General features: G+C 36.8%; 1 protein-coding gene and 1 pseudogene across 1 annotated transcript; both read left to right on the forward strand.

Moving 5' to 3' along the window:
• The first annotated feature begins 4776 nt into the window (after window positions 1-4776).
• Window positions 4777-14327, forward strand: LOC116723633 (histamine N-methyltransferase-like). Its single transcript, XM_032568685.1, has 7 exons — window positions 4777-4873; window positions 5685-5830; window positions 7520-7572; window positions 9405-9512; window positions 11575-11705; window positions 11881-11974; window positions 13018-14327. The coding sequence occupies exons 2-7, from the start codon at window positions 5694-5696 to the stop codon at window positions 13377-13379; spliced, it is 885 nt and encodes a 294-aa protein (XP_032424576.1). The 5' UTR covers window positions 4777-4873; window positions 5685-5693; the 3' UTR covers window positions 13380-14327.
• A 1651-nt stretch (window positions 14328-15978) lies between these two features.
• LOC116723634 (histamine N-methyltransferase-like) lies at window positions 15979-19128 on the forward strand (annotated as a pseudogene).
• The last annotated feature ends 910 nt before the right edge of the window (window positions 19129-20038 follow it).

Here is a 20038-nt window from a genome sequence, read left to right on the forward strand (position 1 = left end):
ACTTATGTTACAACTTAAAGGGTCACGAGGAATTACTTTTTATAAATATCTGAAATAGATGCTGGCTAAGTTGAACAAGAGCTAAAATCAGATGCCATTCCCATTTTAAAGGTATATACACTGCCTGGCCAAAAAAAAAGTCGCCACCTGGATTTAACTAAGCAAATAGGTACAAGCCTCCTATTGGATAAGTACTGCATAGGTGATTATCTTTCAGCTGGCAACAAGTTATTTAACCCCAGCTGATGCAATGAGTAACTCCTCATTTCTTAAACAACCATGGCTAGAGACACATCCTGTGGTCGTGGAAAAGACGTTAGTCTGTTTAAGAAGGGTCAAATCATTGGCATGCATCAAGCAGAGAAAACATCTAAGGAGATTGCAGAAACTACTAGAACTGGGTTAAGAACTGTCCAACGCATCATTAAAAACTGGAAGGGTGGTGGGGAACCATCGTCTTCCAGGAAGAAAAGTGGTCGGAAAAAAATCCTGAATGATCGTGATCGGAGATTACTTAAACGTTTGGTCAAATCAAATCGAAGAAAAACAACAGCAGAACTCAGGAGTATGTTTAATTGTGAACGCAAAAGCATTTCCACACGCACAATGCGAAGGGAACTGAAGGGGTTGGGATTGAACAGCTCTGTAGCCGTAAGAAAACCTCTAATCAGTAAGGCTAACCAGAAAAAAAGGCTTCAGTTTGCTAGGGAGCATAAAGATTGGACTCTGGAGGAATGGAAGAGGGTCATGTGGTCTGATGAGTCCAGATTTACCCTGTTCCAGAGTGATGGGCGCATCAGGGTAAGAAGAGAGGCAGGTGAAGTGATGCACCCATCATGCCTAGTGCCTACTGTACATGCCTGTGGGGGCAGTGCTATGATCTGGGGTTGCTGCAGTTGGTCAGGTCTAGGTTCAGCAACATTGTGTGCCCAAAGAATGAGGTCAGCTGACTACCTGAATATACTGAATGACCAGGTTATTCCATCAATGGATTTTGTCTTCCCAAATGGAACGGGCATATTCCAAGATGACAATGCCAGGATTCATCGGGCTCACATTGTGAAAGAGTGGTTCAGGGAGCATGAGACATCTTTTTCACACATGGATTGGCCACCACAGAGTCCAGACCTTAACCCCATTGAGAATCTTTGGGATGTGCTGGAGAAGGCTTTGCGCAGTGGTCAGACTCTCCCATCATCAATACAAGATCTTGGTGAAAGATTAATGCAACACTGGATGGAAATAAATCTTGTGACACTGCAGAAGCTTATTGAAACAATGCCACAGCGAATGCGGGCTGTAATCAAAGCTAAAGGCGGTCCAACAAAATATTAGAGAGTGTGACCATTTTTTGGTGGCGACTTTTTTTTTGGCCAGGCAGTGTAGTTAACAGCTTTCCCACTTCTAACATATACAATCCCGACCCCGAAACTGCAGGAGTTAGCCATGCAATGCACCTTAAGTAGTTTCTCTGTGAGTGCCTTGATAGGAACTCAGCACTCTCTGCATCCTTCCATATCAGAACCGTATCTGGTTTCTCAAAGAGGAGCGATGTGGGCTTCCTCTGCAAACCTTCTTTCCTGAAGTTGCTTTACAACATGTCTCTGAGCCTAGAACTGCATCGGCATTTGCTGATACATTAGTGTTGTCTACTCTTTCCAAAACAATTGTTGATGTGGAGAAGTAAATGATCAACCATTCTACCCTTTTTTTTATCTTCATGCTCAAAAGTGTCGACATTCTCCACAGAAGAAAAGGAGGGACTGATGCTTTAGACTGAGTAAAGCAATTCTTGAAAACCTTTAAGAGAAATATCAATACGTTTTCTCTCTTATCTGAAGCTTTTGGTATCTCTTCCTCACCCATTTAGGGGCTCTCAAAAGTTACTTGCTCTGTTATTCTAATTACTCTGTATATATCAGTGGTTCCCAAAGTGTGGGGCGTGCCCCCTAGGGAGTTCGCCATGCCATTGCAGGGGGGGGGGGGGGGGTGGCCGCGGGGAAACGGTATGGATGAATGCAAAAAACAAACAAAAAAAACAGTTACACAAAAGTATTTCACTGTAAAGATGATTTGTAGTGTGTTTTGTTGCAACCTAAAGTGTAAAATAAACTTCAGTGGAGTTTGAAAACAGAATATGTGTATAGGTTTATGTCTGAACGATGTGTGTGCCCAGTTGATTTTTTTTTCTCTCTTTTGCGGGGGATTTTATTGTAATCCATAGGGGAGCCAAGAAGAAAATCTTTGGGAACCACTGGTATATATCATTATCATTATTATGTTGCACATGGAAAAGCTGTATTTTTTCCTCAGTGTTTTTGACCTTATTTGGTAGTTATATTGTTTGCACACAAGAGGGCAGTGTAGTGCCAGAAAGGTGTGGTTACCTTGTGTTAAGTCAGAGTTAGAGGTTTAATTAGTTTCAGCCAGACACCTGTTTGTTTTTCTTTTGCTTCGGTTCTTTTGCTCAGCGTTTGGCAACCACAGAAATGCTTTCGGTATGTGTGTTTTTTAACTTACTTTTTATGAATTGTAAAGAGAATTATTCTTCAATTTCTTCCACCCATAAGATTATGTGCATAAATATTTGATACATTCAGATTGACTTTTTAAAAAAAATCTTAAGTTAATGTACATATTTAATGATTCATAAGATGATTAAATTGATATATTGGAACATGGATTTGAATTTAATTTATATATCTCTCTTTGTTGTTTAAGAAATCCAACCTATAACTAACAAACCAGCCAAAAAATAAATAAAAAGCATTGTGAAGTCGTCCAGAGTGACGTGCTTAGTCGATTTTGGCCGAAGAGAAACTAATTCAAAACTGAGAGATTTAAAACAAATGGATGAGATAAATCTAATAAAACAATTACTGCAAATCTGAGCAATGCAGCTCTGAGCAGGCTAGTTTTGTTAATTTTAGCTCAGAGCACCATTTCATCTATACAGTCATTGTAGCACCTAACATCTGTGAGGTTGAAGAACTAATTAATGGTGATAAACTGAGTGTTGTGAGCTGAACTTGTGTGTGTGTAATTTTCTATTGAGTGCAGGTAGGTGTGAGAGTGTGTGCGTAAGCAGAGATAAAAGGAGAGAGGGAGGTTTTAACAGTGCTCTCTAATGAACATATGGCACAGAATTAGGTGTAGTTAGTCAGACTAAAAATCTCTTTCATCATTTGCAGGAGGATGTTCATTCCAATTAGATGGATCATGGCTGAAAAGTGCTAACTTTTCCACCCCCTGATTTTTTTTGGCTCCTATTTAACCCTGTAACTTTGTGTCTGAAGGAGGAAAGGTGACATGGAAAACAATGAGACCAAAGAGATAAGATGGTGCACCCTTGTGTAATTAATGAAAGGACTTTGAAGTCGAGTCTGACATGAACATTTTGACCTGGCAGTTTTTTAAAGCATATGGAAAACTCAGCGGGACTCAAAAAAAGGCAATAAATGATTCTCTCCCTGAACCCAAATAATGTTTGTTTCATTCCCAATTCAAATTTTTCAAAAGCTAATTGCAGGACTAATGAAAATGAGTTTATTTGAAGCTAACAGTATAACATTATTAGCATAACTCTGTGTCCAGTAATGAATGAAGTAGAAGGTTGGACTCATCAAGAGACCGGTGGGACAAGTTGCTGCCTCTCCAACTGTCTCCTTACTGCAGTGGTGCCCAAAGTCGGTCCTTTTAGGGCCGGCATCCTGCACGTTTTAGTTCTCTCCCTGGTTTAACGCACCTGGATCAAATGATGGCTACTGACATGCTGAAAAGGTTGTTGGTACTTCCAGGAAGAGAACTAAAACGTGCAGGATGCATGCCTTACGGAAACCATCTGTGCCAGAGGACCTCTAAAAGCTTAACCCTTTATGTCCTAAATTTAAAATCTCCGCCTGGGTATTTTTTTTTGCTTATTTTAAATGTACGTAGTTCTTTAAATGTCCTGTGAGTAAATTTATTTGGTCATATGTCCGTAAATACTGGAACTTTCAATATCTAGCAAGTTATTTTTGCAATTTACCGTCTATTATTTGTGCCACTCCCTGCTACGGCGGGAGTGAAATTACCGTAATAACCTGATTTTGACTGGAAGGCGCAACGTCTCCCCTTTCAGAAACTGTTGACATTTTTCAGGTAGCGCAGTGTGGCGGAATTACGGTACTACAAATTTGGCTGGATTGTCACTGCCAAGTTACTCTGTTATTGAACATGTCAACAAGTTAATCTTTATTTTTTGAATTAAATGTATTGTGATTATTTGTGACATTTATCCATAGGTTTCTCTATAGAGTGTTATAGACAGAAATTAACACTTTTTAAATGCTGTAGTTTGTATTTTTATAGATAGATCTTTTGCATTCAAGTCTTGAAAATTTATTAGATGCAATTCTATTGACTTCACTGTAAACAATTTAAATTTTTTAATGTATATTTTGAAAACATTTTAACAAATTAGGCTATTATCGACCACCTTGTTAAGTATGTACAAAAATATTAATACCACTAAATCCCACCACAGACAATTTAAAAGTAACTCCAAATCAGGCTGAAGTTCTGCTCTAGCGCCCATTAAACCTTGGACCCCCTGTGAACATGACATTTTCCTCTGTTTTGACCAAATCTATTACAATTACTAAGGCAGTAAAGTCAGATTAGAAAGTCAGGTCTTTCATATTCTTAAAATAAACGCGTATCTCAAAGGAAAACGTACAAGTTACAGCACCCAGGCCTCGGGAAGACAGATTTCTTTTGACGGATTTCCTCCGCCACCTTTCGCCCTCCCTAAAGGGAAGAAGCTGTGACACATGTGGGAGGGTTCAGTCCAGCCTTCCACCTTCCCCGGACGCTGTTCTGCCGGAAGACTGTAGTAAGTGATCATCGTCACGATTTGCTTTTCGCGCTCATGACGGAAATCTTAGCGAACGATGAAACTTGCTCTTTGACGTTCACTGACTGGAGGACGGACGTGTTTTGTTCGTTTTCTGACCAGCTGCACATAATTATGTCGAGGGGACATGACAGCGTCTGTCTGCATGTCTGCCTGCGTGCAGCTCTCTGTGTTTCCGCGGCCGCTTAAGTCATTTTTTGTCAATAAACGGGCAGTTCTGTCGTAATAAAACAGGGAAGAGAAAAAGCGAGATAGATTTCCAGATTTAGCGTTTCAATAAAAGAGAAATACGCTTTGGTGTGTTGACGTGCAACCATACATGACTGTTTTAAAGACAATAATAGCACATCCCGTTTGACAAATGTTATCTTATGTTTTTGTGTTTGTACTGTTAGGTGTTTAAGTCAAATTAAAACCTCATACAGAACATAGACGGTATGTTTCCAGTTTTATTTGTAAGTGAAATTTGATATATACGTTCTTAGTTTACAGAATTTGCAAACTTGACTCTATTTGGATTTTTTTTGTGATGCACATCCTGAGTCAACATCTGATTAAAACACAGTGGCAGCATCATCCTGTGGGAATGGTTTTATAGTAGGAATCAGGTCAGAGTTAATAGCAAGATTAACGGAACTAAATACAGGAAGAACACCTGTTAGAGGCTGCAGAAGTCTTGAGACCTGCTGAAGGGACTATCTACACTACAGTACATAACGCATAAAGTTAATTTGATTAAAGTGTACGGCCCAGCCAAACCATAAACCTAAATGAATTGCCTCTTTTCCAGACAGAAATCATGGGATCCCCACTGAAGAGTCTGGTTCATGATGATGATAGGTACCAGAGATCCTTCCACCTTTTTCTGGAGCGATCCTCTGAGCACCAATGCATGCGGGACTTCATCCACAATAAACTACCTGAACTTCTGTCCAGGTAAAGCTCCTTTAAAAATGAATTAACAAATGGACAACTGAAAATATTGTGGTCTGTTTCTGCATTTTCTTTAGAATTTTGTAGACATGACCAATGATTAAAAAAAAAAAAACTGTGAATAGGTGAATTTCCTGTGAATAATTTGGAATAATTCCACATAAAAACTGAATTGTGAATATAGTGAAAACTGTAAAGATAAGTACAATACTAATAATCCTAACTTTCACCATCCTTGCCTGCACCGTCATTGTTTTCTACAAAAACATTGGTAGAGAGAATATTTCTCGACAAGATAATTGTAATTTTGACGTATCTTGACAAAATTATGATTATGTAGAGTTTGTTTGAAAGAGGAAAAAAAATATTATTAAAAAGTATTAAAGTATATTGCTTTGCATGAAGGAAACAAAACTTTATTAAATGACTTAGTCATTTTGCAAATCTTGCTTTTGGTTGGTGATTTTCATAGAAAAATTATTTGAAATTTAAATAGGAACTGACTTTCAAAAACATGCTGTCCATTGTTTCAGCTGTGTTACAATTGGAATATGATCTTCTGGATCAAAAGTTCAAATGAACCTCTCACTTAAGGTTGTGAAAAAGATATTTATTTTCTTGTTGCATAAAGGCTTCATTAATGGTGCCAAAATATAATTTGAAACAATAATGCTTTTGATGAAGAAAAACAGTACAATTCATTTTCACTTGAAGATCAGGATTAAGATCAGACAAATATGTATCTTGGCTTTTAAAATCCTTTAAGGGTAAACTGTGAAGAACGTGATATGGCATCAGGGTTTTTGATTAACTGGAGTACCATAAAGCAGGAGATAGTCTTGAACTTTAAGCAACTGTTAGGTAAAAGAAACAGAAGTTAGTACTTGACCTAACCAGTGATCTAAAAGTAGGTTATGACTAATTCCACGTTTGAAAGTTAATGCACAGAATATAAAAATATCACTTTGCGCTATAAAACTTGTTGGAAAACAGAATATGTGAATTTCATTGCAATGCATATAATTTGTAAATGTCAGTTTGCTGTACGAAAAAGCAAATGTCTTATTAATTAGAGTGCATTAATTCATGTCTGAGACACATGAATCATAAAAATACAAAACCTGTGAAAATCAATAATCACAAACTATGGTGCTTATTGTCACAGAAAACAGTTAACAGTTTCTTTTAACTAAACTTAAGTCCAAAGTCTGTTTCACAGATTAACAATGCTTGGCTGACAACCTAAAGGTATGTTTTAACCAGTCAAATAGTATGTGCATGGTTGTGAATTCCCAAAAAGTAAGTGCGTAAATGGTCTCTCTGCTGGCACAGGCTGTGGGAGGTGACTGACATGCTGCAGAGAACCGAACCAAACTCGGCTCTTTTTGACCTTTTTTTCAAGCAGATCCGTCAGGGAGCCGATGGGATGTGACTCGCAAGTTAATTAAAAGGTGTAATAGAGTTAATAAAAATGTACGTTGATTGACAGAACGCGCCACAGCAACATCCAAAGCCTAAGTTCTTGCAGAGGCTTCAGTCGTTAGATCAGAACATCTCACATTCCCGAGTGTCAGGCAGAATTGTCAGTTACAGGCCCAAAAAGATGTGACCCACATTTGGCAGGTTGGAAGCTGTGAATTTCAAGGCTGCTCTGAAGACACTCTACTTTTTCTTTTTTCTGCTCTCCCACAGCATTGGAGATGGAAAGTCCCATCTAAATGTCATTGGAGTTGGAAGCGGAGCTGGTAAGAGCACAAACTATATGGCGCTGACACCGCTGAACTTAGCTTATGTGCAGCGTGACACGGTAAATAGCTGAATGACCTCTGCAGCAGATAGCTAAGGTGAGGGAACGTTGGTGAATCAGTCGGCTGCTGCTGAGCCGATGGGAGAGTTTATTCATGGCTGCTATGAGAAAAAGAAAAGACAGTGTGGAGGCTTTTTTGTTGCCATCTGACCATTTTATTTACTGTTAGTTTGACAAAATGACCTAAACACTATGAAGCTTTACAGCACCAGGTTCTATTACAATACAGTCATTTCTTTTCCTGTGCAAACTGAGCACTTGCCCTCAGAGTACTGCTGCCCTTTAACTATGTCAAAGCCAATCCTTTTACTTTACCTGAGCTGTCATTTCTGTATCATAATGGATTCTCTAATGGACTTGAAAATCCATTAAAATGGCTACAAACTTCCCTGCAAGGTATCATTTAACTTAAACAATTCACTGCATCTTCGCATCGGCTCCATGGCTTAAATTTACTCCTCTCATCGTGGCAACTTGTCACCTTCAATAAGAAAGAGAACAAAATGTTCTCCCTTTAGTCAAATGTTACTGACAGAATAATAGTTAGACTACCTGCTCTGGTTTTTAATCCATGTGGACTTACTTCACTTTGAATGTAAAATTTTCATCAAAATCCCTAGTGACATTAAGTATTTCTTACATAACAGAATAATTGGGACTTTTTAATCTACTTTTTTGTGGTGACATCATAATGTTGTATTTGACTAAGAGCCCAGCATTGGGAATTATAACGTAATGTCACATCCAGTATAAATGAGTTGTAACTGCGAGGCAGAACTCCAGAGTGATTTACTAAATGCTCTGGTCCTGTCTACTGTTAGCATTACAAGATGATAAACAGTGCTTTTTTTTCAGTTCTTTCTATGCAAGCACTAAAAGATATAATTCATATTTTTTTAAATTAAAGCTCTATTAAACATCTAGAAAGAATTTGGGTAGTACATAGTAGAGCAGACACTCTATATTCAGATGTAAGTTGCCCTTGATGTAGACACTTAGGCTTCAAATTCTGTCCTCAGAAATAAAAATAAAAGTCCAAACAACATTGTTTACCTTCAGTAGATGACATTCTTGGAAAGTAAGTTTATAAATTCAAATTAGTTGGTCACAGAGGTTGAAGCAATCAGATTTAAAACACATACAGTCTATGGGTATGGAATTAAGTTTATCATTCAATTTCATATTTTGCTCCAAATGGACACAAAGCTAAATATAAAAAATATATTTTAAATTGCTTTTGTCTTGTATTCTATGCTGACTGATGTGCATTTCTGCTTCTTTTGAAAGATTAACTTACATTTCTAAGTGTGGTGGTGTTTTTAAAAGTCAACACAAGTGAATATGAGATGTAGCAGCATTCGTTTAACAAAAAGGTTCAGTTGTTTCCTTTTTGTATGAAAACTTTGGATTCAAAGCCAGATGTGGATGATGTGCATAAATGATGTGCAAGACTTGCTACTAAGTGGTGCAACAGAACAAATCTGTTCAAAAAGTTGAAACTTAAACACAGTTACACATGAGTGGCAAAAACAGAAAGTGGCTCAAATTTACATGTTGGTCAATGTTCCAGTTATTGTGGGTCAAAAGCAATTCTAAACAGCTATATTGGAAATTTAACCTATGATACAAATTTTCTGTGGTTTTCTTTTTGTAACGCAGCATTATAAACACCAAGGGATTTCAGCAAGTTAACATTTATTTTGCCCCTATCTTTTTCTTTTCTTTTTTTGTTTCTAACCGTCTTGCTTTTTTTTTTATTTTTTTTTTTAGGTGAGATAGACCTAGAGATGCTCAACGAGCTACATAAGAAGCATCCAGGGGTGACAGTAGATAATGAGGTGGTGGAGCCAAGCAGCCAACAGCTACACAACTACAAAGGTACAGTCTTCTTAGGTTCACCCTCTTCTTACAAAATGTATCCATGTTCACATGCATTCTAAAAGATGCTTCAATATTTAAGTTTCTGGCTGGAAAGGGTATGTTTGTATTTTTAATGCTGAAGCATTGTGTTAAAGCTGCCTTTGACCTTCTTATCAATAAATTAATAATTGCTCCTCTTTTAGAGAAGAGCTGATCATTGAACCACAATGACCAATCAGCAACCGACATTCCCTCCGTCTGCACTCTGATGCTTAACACAGTTGCAGTTCAAGGCTTCTAGTTTGCTTTACTGTACTTTCAGATATCCATAAGCTTCTTAAAATCAATGGTCATTTAGGTCTGACTTTTGGAGACAGACCCATCTTAGCGAGGAATAAACCAGGCTAGAGTAAGACTTGGCGATGGAGAACAGGTTTTAATGAGCAGAGAATGATGTGTATCGTGTGTGTATGCTTACTGAATTCATGTTCTGGCATGCGTTTACCTCCGTGTCTGCTCTTGCAACTTGACAAAGTTTATATAAAAGAGCCACACCACCAGACAACCACAGACTGGTCTTTTTCATCCCATATCCATATAAATGCTGCATTCACTATTCCTGAATTTTTCTTAATTTTCCCACTGTGGGAACAAAAAGCATATTTCTTTCTTTTTTGACATTACTCCAAAAAGTCAGTGGAACCAGTAAAATGTCACTTGATTCGGTTGTAGTAGAATGACACAGATTTATTATTTCCCGTTGTACAACTTAAAGGCTCATTAATAAATTACATATAGGGATCTTTTGCCTCATGTTTAATAAAAAATAATGATTAAATAAATATGAATGAGATACAAAACAGCCAAGCAGAGAAAGACATTTCTAACCTGAGTTTAATTGCTTTTTGTGTTTACCACCTTTTAGCTTTTTTCAACTGAAAAGAAGACATTTCCAAAATTAACTTAAACTTCACTTTGTAAAACAAGAAGTGCACTTGGCCTAGTTCTTTTTGAATTACTAAAAAAAAACATTTTACATCAACATTTAGCAATGGCATGGTTTCTTAAAAAGAGTCCATTTGTAAAATTAAAATAAAATTATTTAGAAACATCTTGTGCAATTAAATTAAATCAAGTTATCAAAAAAATGTAAAAAGAAATGTAAATGGTGAGCATAAACTGCACATCCCTAAACAAATACACAGCTGTAGCACCTTTTAAATACATCATTTAGTTATACAGAACTATGCCAGTCCCATCAATTATATTGAATCAAATTAACATAAAATCATATTCAAATGGCCTTGCAGGATTATTTTTGGCACATTTGAATGTTTTAGTTACAGTCTTGGTTTTCTGAGAAGTTACGACTGAGAATATTAATCAAGCCAAGTGTGCAAAAAGGTTCTACAGCATTAAAAATATAATGAAACACAGTAAAGACAGACATCAAAAAAGCAGAGTGGCATTGCAAAGAGCCTGATGCTTCTGCAAGATTCATGAAAAACTAAAATGGAAACTGGTCAGAGAGGCTGCCGGGAGGCCTGCGTGAACAATGAAGGAGCAGCAGGAATTTCTGGCAATTGCTAGTTATCTTCTGCATGTGACAATAGAAGATCTGTGTGGAGGCATGAACACGGCTGCACTCAAAGGATGTCCACAAAATCTGAGTTTGGGAACTTTTCCATGAAAGAGTGGACAAGTTCCAAGTCAAGATGTGAAATGCTGACAGACTCCCATCAAAGCAGATTGGATGCTGAAGCTGAATAAAAAGGTGCTTCCACAAATCTTCAGCTCAAAGGAGAGTGCAAACAGGAAATTGTACACTGCCTTGAACAGATTGTTTCCTCATTCTAACCAATTTGTGTGTTCTTCAGATAACACAAGGTGAATTGGAACATTAAAGATGCAACAAGTTTGGAAATGATTTGTCATGGTCTCCTTTTTTTTTACATCAATAAAACCTGACATTTTGGAATGTGTACACTTTTCAGCTCAGTGCATATCTTTTCTATAAAAGGCTACACCTCCCTACATAAAAAAAAAACAGTTGTTATATTTGTTAATTATCTGTCTTAAGTTTTAGTGTCGCAGAAACCTGAGTTAAACTACATCAAGTTTACCTGGAACAAGATGACAGCCTCGGAGTTTGAGGAGCACTGGAAACTGAGCAAGACGACAAAGAAGGCAGACTTCATTCACATGATACAGGTTGGTGCTGAAGTATTGCCAGCCCTGGTGCTGTATTTCTGACACATCTAGGTCATATTCATTAGGTGGCACTCGGCAGCAATTAATCCCATTAGAGCATCTGTCTAGCATAGCAATATAATTAGGTGCTCCATGAATGCAGTTACCAGCTCATTATGTGTGGTGAAATCGACAGATGCTGTACTATGTGAAGGATCCCGGTGCTACCATCAGCTTCTTCCAGAGTCTCCTCGATAAGAATGGGAAGCTTCTTATTATTCTTGTGTCTGGTGAGTTGATTGACGTTAATTTAAATGAACAATTGTCCTTGTTATTCCTCGCTGATGTGAAGGAAACTGTTTTGCTTCATTTGTTCAAGGGGAAATACAGTTGCAAACTTTTTCATATTTTGTTGTGTCAGAACCAAACTTGTCAGTGTATTTTATTAGGGTTTTATGGAGCAGATCAACAAAAAGTAAAGTAATGCATAAATATGTACTGGAAGAAAAATGAGAAATATGATTCACCTATTTTACTCTGATGCCCCAAACAACCAGCCTTACGTTTCACTGTCCACCTAAACTTTCTGTCTGTGCAAGAAGAGTATTAATCAGAGAATGAGCCAAGATGACTTGGGGGAGCTTCAAAGATCCGTAGCTCAGGTGGGAGTCAACAACTATTTGCCATGGCAGTGATAAAGTGAGAATAAGCAAGTAACTGTTGAGACAAACCCTGTTTGCAGTTTCCCACATGACAGAGCAAACATTATGACAAATTTGATATTGTCAGAAGAAACAAAAATCAGTCTTTTGGGCCTTCATGCAAAATGCTATGTGGCAATATACTGACATAGCACATTGTTGTTAACACACCTACCACTCATGGCAGGAGAGATGGTCAGAGCTGAGTGAAGATAGCTGGAGTTAAATCTAGCTTAGTCAGACAAGATGACTTCAGACTGAGGTGGAGGTACACAAACCTAAATCCAATTGAGAATCTATGGCAAATTTGGTTTAATATTGAATTCACAGAGCCTGGACTTTTTTAGAAAGAAAAATTGGCAAAAATTATGTTTTTAGATAAAGCAAAGCTGGCAGGGACATATTCCAAAAGACTCACTTCAGTAATTGCAACAAACTGTTTATTACAAAGAAGACAGTCTGAATATAAATCCACACACTTATTTTTCACTAGTAAAACAATTTTGACAACTGTGCATTATTTCTCAACTGTGCAGTGCTTCCTGTTGGTCTAGAACTTAAGGTACTTGTAAACATTGTCATCATTTGTTTTCATGCTGACGCTAGCACTGTTTCTGCTCCACCTGTTCAAGGGGAGAGTGGCTGGGGGAAGCTGTGGCGGAAATACAGGAACGAGCTCTGCAATACAGAAATAAGTCAATGCGTGACCACTGGAGACATCAAAAGCCTCCTGGACTCAAAGGGAGTGCGCTACCAGAGCTTTGACCTGCCATCTCAAATGGATATCACCGAGTGTTTCACGGAGGGAGATGAGAAGGGGGAGCTGCTTCTTGACTTTCTCACCGAAGTGCTGGATTTTAATAAAACGGCGTCACCAGAGCTGAAAGATGGCGTGTTGGAGCTGCTCCGACATCCGGACTGCAGCATGGAGTCTGAGGGCAGAGTTATCTTTAACAACAACCTTGGTGTCATAGTCATCGATAAACCACATTAAAAACAGATCATAGCTGGAGTGAAGGTTAAATTAGTTATAGATGATGAAATATTTTCAAGCACATTGAGTATCTTCAAGCTTTATCCTGTATTAAATTTAGTTTTGTATACATGTTAATGTTTTATGAATTCTACAGTCCTCTAACATAAAATAAATGTATATATTCCTTTCAATTTTTATGATTAAATTTATTTTATTATGACATCAAATATAATTCTTACTCAGTTACAGACATTAGCTTCAGACTTTTATCCGGTCATTACAGCTTTTAATGAGCTGCTCTTGGCAGGCTGCTGCCCAAACCCCATTATACAGCTTCTTTCTCCGGGAGTGTTTTATTCCAACTGTACAAATAAATATAAAATTGGACAATTAGCTTTTCATTGAGAATCAATTTAGATAAGCTTAAAGTAATTGTACATTATGTTTTAAAATGATTGAAAGTATTATTTCTAGTAGGACTTGAACTGGGTAAGTGAAAACACAGTTGCTCCTAGGAGCCTTTTCTTTAGCTGTCGGTTAATTTACTTGCAAAATAATCTGGGTTTGTTGCTAATGGAAAAATTATATTGCAGATTTTAAGCAGCTTTGGTGTAAGCTAATTTTGTATTTCTGAATTCAGATAACCTTTGGAGTCTCACAGTGACGAATTTTAACAATCACATAGAACTTTTATTTTTTTAATACACTTTGGTTTAATTTTTGATTCATACCATAAATGGTCAATTATTTTGGTGAGTAACCTGTTTTATTTGTACATGGAAGGGAATAAAAGACAAAATGATTTATTTAAGTAGGATGTATAGAGCAATATAAGAAATTTTCTTTTGTATTTTGTAAAATTTTCTCTACTTTAATAACTCTAAGAACAAGTTTGTGCTGCTAATGAGTGTTGTGCAAAATCTAGCAGAAAAATCCAAAATAAAAACTACACTTGCCTACTGGGAATATTGCTCCACTTTCTTGTGTATTAAAAATTTTATTTCTCACTTTTATTTCTATTAATCAGTAAAAAACACTCACAATATTCAGAAAAAGGCAAAACACTGCAGTATTTTACAGCGCTAAAGTTTTCTTTGAAATAGAAGAAAAGACAGAATCCTTCAAATTACCTGCATTATCTAGTTTTACAATTCTTAGGAACTCCTTGTACCATAGAAATGTTATTTCAATAATGAGGCCTTGGTGAAGGGGTTCTCGTATAGTATATTATCACCAGAGTGATACATTTTAAGAAATTTTCTGTTTGTTCTGATGCTTGTCTTACACAAAATTCAATCTCAGAAGTTTATCATTTTTACTTCAATCCCACACAGTGAAAGAAAATGTCTTCTCTCAACATTTAGTACTATAATCTGAAATGCTGAACCTTACTGATGTAAACACCACCAGCCATTCATACTGCAGCTACATTATTCTTCCATTGACTGTTTTTGAGTTTTAACACAAGATGCTCTATTGTAGAATGTGGAATCTGTTTGGATGTTCATGAGTTTTTGATGTGAGATACATAAAATGTGGATTGTTTATATAAGCGTGAATTTCTTTCCCTCCACATTTACAATGAACTCAATAAATGCTACTATTAAAGATCTTGAGGCAGATGTGTGAACTTCTGGCACCATCTTGAGGGCAACAATAGTTACTGGAGGGAAAATGATGACTGTCCTGTACTTTAAAATTGTCATCCCGATAATTTTAATCCTAAAATGCATAACCACTAAAAACAGAACTAGTTTGTGTTTTCTCTTAGGTTAATCTACAGTAACTGTTCTAAGTTCTCACCAGACAAGCATGAAGTAAAATTTGATTTGGAAACCCCACACCTAAGAATCCCCTCAGCATGACTAACATCTCTTTTATTGTCTAAGCCTGTGTAATGCACAAATTAGTAACAAATTAAGCAAACAGATTTTGTCAGACAGACAGCAGTGGCAGTGGAATTACAATTATATAAAATCAAATAAAGAAATAATTAGCCTCATCAGGCAAGCTAAGTTTTTTGCAAAGCAAATTTCTGTACAAAGGCAAGTCAAAGAGCTGATTATGACAAAGACATGAAACATCAGACAAATGTTACACTGCAGTGGTTTAATCAAGGGAAGGAACTTGTATGACAAAAACGGAATACAAGTGAAATCAATAATGTTCAATTTGTTATTAGAAGCAAATCAAAGAAATTGGCTTTTGCTTGAAGCATTTGTTCAGTTTTCTGAAAGTTAATTCGTTCACTTTAAAAACTCATGCTGCTTTTTCTGTGTTTGGTTTTGACTCTTTAGATGCAGAGCAGAACCAGAAGACCTGAGTGATTTACAAGGTTGATAACGAAACTTTCCGTGGTGATAAAAAGACATTATGTGGGACCAGACCTTCTAAGTGCGTGGAAAAAACAGCGCCTCCTACTATTATATATTATTACAGTATATAATAGTCACAGAAGTGGGAGCAATTTTTCTGTTGTGATTTTGTTTTGTTGTGAAAAGTGTATGACAGTCACACTTTTATGACAGTAAAGACTATTTTCATGGCAATTAAATTAGTATTTTAAAAAGTAAATTAGATAACCACGTTTTCTATTGACGATTTCTGACAAGAACCTACAATTACCAAAACATAAAGGACCAAAAAAGTTCAGGAGCACATTTCTGTCTTAGCAGAACAGCTGCAGTGACTTCTTTTTAAATTTTTTTAAGAGCCATAGTTCAACAGTTGCATAACGCAACGACCAGCATTCTGGGAGGGGAATCTGTCCTGCAGTGTGAAAGCAGCGCAGCACTTTGTGTTCCTCTTCCTACCTCCCAAACAACACAGATTTAAGGCGATTTTTTTATATTATCTAAATGAAAAAATGTAATTAGTCTACAATGTGGATAAAAGTGTTTGGTTTGTGTATTGCAGAGTGAAGTTATGAGTGCAGAAACACACACTTGTTATGAAGGCTGCAATGTCAACATCTTTCAGTTCTACCTGGAAAAGTCCGGAGAGCACGCAGTCATCGTCAAGTGTCTGCAAAATGTCCTGCCTGCAGAATTTCAAAGGTATTACAAGGAATAATCTAATTACTCATTCATGCATTTTTCTCATCTTCAGTTAGTCACACGCTTAGAGCGCTTTGGTCTGCAGTTTAATTTATTTTATGGAACCAAAAAAGCAACTTTATAATGTTTGCTGATTTATCTATTTGTAGAAAATTGGGCATTGAAGCGCTTTCATTTCAAATTCATTATTTTAGCTGGTTTTGTATGTTTTACAGAATTGGAGCTGGTAAAAGCAGTCTGGATGTTCTTGGTGTTGGGAGTGGGGGAGGTATGTGCTAAAACATTTCACATTTAAACTACAAGTTAATTATTTATTCAAAAAGATCCCAGTGATTGACAACCTGTGAGGGGCAATGAAGTGAGTGCATGAAAACGAACCACTGATTAACTTCTGACATTCACATATCAATATTGGCCAAGGGTAGCTACGGTTTCAGAGCAAAGGCTGCACATTTAAAGATATGGATAAGAAGAAAAGCAATATGCATGTCCTTTAGATATTTAACCGACTGCTGTCAGCATAATTTACAATTCAGTCATAAATTAAAACAAAAGACTCATTTTAGATTAATAAACAGGAACCTAAGAAAAAAAACTTCAAGAAGCCACAATGAAAGATGTAGGTCTGATTTTTAGGAAGACCTGTGAAGACACTGTTGCAGTAATCAATGCTACTATAGACAAACAGTAACTTTCTCTAGATCTGGCTTGGACATTAGCACTAATCCTAGCAATGTTCTTCAGGTGATAGAAGGCCGACTTTGTAACTGTGTACATGTCTTTGAAGATTCAAGTCTTTGAAGCAAGAGAGTTGTGCCATTCAAAAAAGAAAATTCATGACTTTGAGCTGAACTGTAACATTTAATTGAAAAAAAAAAACAGTTGCGTTTCATGGTCTGTTCCAGGTGAGGTGGATGTTCAGATACTCTCACTTCTGCAGTCGGCCTTCCCTTCTGTTCCCATAACCGCTGACATTGTTTAGGGCAGCTCTGAGCTCACAACCAACTTCAAAGGTAATGAACTTGGCCTTTCAGAATTTTGTGTTCTGTATTATTAAATATATATATAAAAAACAAAGCATTTAGGAGATGCACTGATCAGAGTTTTGTGGCTAAATTCCAGTCTCAGGTTTTTGAAAAGCTTTGACATGCTAAGAATGACTCTTAACCCAAGAATCAAGATGTACTTTATGTATTGCTGAAATCTCTTTGTATGTCTTGAAAGGTTTGGCAGCCAAGACTGCTGACCTTAAGAAGATCCAGTTCTCTTGGCACATCATGTCCAGTGAGGACTACGAGAAAGCAAAGGGAGGCATAAAGAAATTTGACTTCATACACATGATCCAGGTAAAGTTGAAGAATGGTTTACCTTTTGTCTTCTATTCCCTGAGCTGTCAATGCATCAAATGTAGTGCAGATGTGAATTAAGCTAAACTGTGACTCCTACTAAATAAAGGAATGAATCACTTTTTTGTACTGTCAGTGTTATATTTATAAAAGGAGTTTACATGTTTTCTAATGTACTTTGTTTTGCAAAAGTTAAGCAATTTCACATTGTGACCATAAACAGCAATTTATTAATTTAAGATTTTATGTCATAGACCAACAAAAACTGCTGCACAAGTGCAAAGTAGATTTGAAAGGATGCAGTTGAGTTCTAGAAAGTATTGCCTCAGGCGAGCTGAAATATAAATGCACACCACATTTTTTAGAATATTAAACATAAGAAATGTAGACAACCGTGTCATTTCCCTTGTACTTCACAAGTATGCATAATTTTGTTTTTGTCTCCTAAAATTCAAGTAAGGTTGTGATTGAAAAAAACCCAACATATCTATTTGGTGTACATTGTGTAGCTGAAGTGATTTCTGTTGTTTGAATATAAATGAAAGCAAAAAAATAAATAACACTTCCATGTGCAAATAGTCAAGCTATAGGAACAAATACTTTTCCTCAACAGATGATCTACTATGTAAAGAGCCTGGCTGAAAGTATCAAGTTTCACCATGAGCTCCTCAAAAACAATGGCAGGCTCATGATCATTGTTGAAGCAGGTAAGCATTTAAATGTACAAGATTTCTGTTATTACTCTGCTTATTCAGTATTCTTTAACAGTAATCTTACACAATGAAGGTAAGTTCTGACTGAAAAGCAAAACTTTTAACCAAGTTTGTCTTGCTACTTGTTATGGAAGAGAAAATTGCATGTCTTTCTTTATCAGCTTGGATCATTCAACATTTGCTTTTTGTTTTCTCTACAATCCAGCCAACAGTGGTTGGGACGTCCTGTAGAAGACTTACAAGAAGGAGCTGTGTGTTGGAAGCATCACCGAGTACCGTTCATCTGGAGAGATCATTTCCTGCCTCAAGGACCAAAGCCTTAAATTCGAGGAACATCCGGTTCCCAACAGCTTTGACATCACAGAATGCTTTGACCGGAGCAGCGTAACTGGAGAACGTCTGCTGAGCTTCATGACAGGAACAGAGCACTTCTACGAATCCTTCAGCCCAGAGGTCAGAGCAGGCATCCTGGACATCCTCAGAAACAAGTGCAGCACTGAAAAAGACGGCAGGGTGTTCTTCAACAGCAACCTAACCTGCATTTTTGTTCATGCTTAAGTTTCCTGACAAATATGCTCTTCTGTGCATTTTATGTCTTTTTATTCAGCATGTTTGCCTTTTAGAACCAATAAACTCTAAATGGGTAAATTCAGCTTCTGTTCTCGTTTTAAAAGGAACGCTCACTTTTAAGAATCAATTATGCTCAAATTCTAAATTAGTTTGTTTTTGAATAGTTTGATCAGCAAGGGAACAGTTAATGTCGTGAGGAAGATGTGTATTTAAGTGTAAGTTTTTGAATAAAACTATTGTAATCAGCAGTGCAATAAAAATAAGAAGTTTCCTTAATGTTGCAGAGGCAACTTCTACAATGAGCCAACAGGCAATTATTGACTAACTCTTGGATCTACAATAACTGCAGTCTGGAAGATTAAAAGACTCAAACAACAAAATACTCACTATCTGGTGAAAAAAAGTGGAGTATTTAGTAGTAAAATGGCCAGATGTATCCTTAAGGAGTAAATGATTAAAACTGGTAGTAAAATGAGGGAAATGAATTTGCATTCCATTGATTTCATTCCTAAAAGCATGACGTTTCCTCACACAGTGTTCGATGTAAAGGTCATTACTGGTTAATAAATTTGTGGATTTGCTAACATTAAAGGTATGTATGTTGTTTCCTCAACTCTTGATGTTTATAAGTAAAAATATACAGACATAGTGAGAAAAAAATTATGATTTTTTTTCTCTTCTTTCTTTTTTCAGGGTCTGCGATGTCTCGCATGTCTTGATTCAGCCTTTGTTACTCTGATACCTTTAATAAACACTACAATCAGTGCCTTCCGAAGTCATGCTGAGTGTTTTATGAATCCAGCTGGACAAACAGCATCATGAAGACTAAAGAACACAGCAGGTAGGGAAAGTACTGTGAAGTTGAAAACAGGGTTAGGTTCTAAAATAATATTCCATGCTTTGAACATCTCATAAAGCAGAAAAAGCATAGCAAGGTAACCGAGGGAGGCGTTAAGCAGAGAAGCCACATCATGATATTTCTAAAGGAGCTG

The sequence above is a fragment of the Xiphophorus hellerii genome, chromosome 7 (assembly GCF_003331165.1).
Source record: "Xiphophorus hellerii strain 12219 chromosome 7, Xiphophorus_hellerii-4.1, whole genome shotgun sequence".
Taxonomy (NCBI): Eukaryota; Metazoa; Chordata; class Actinopteri; order Cyprinodontiformes; family Poeciliidae; genus Xiphophorus; species Xiphophorus hellerii.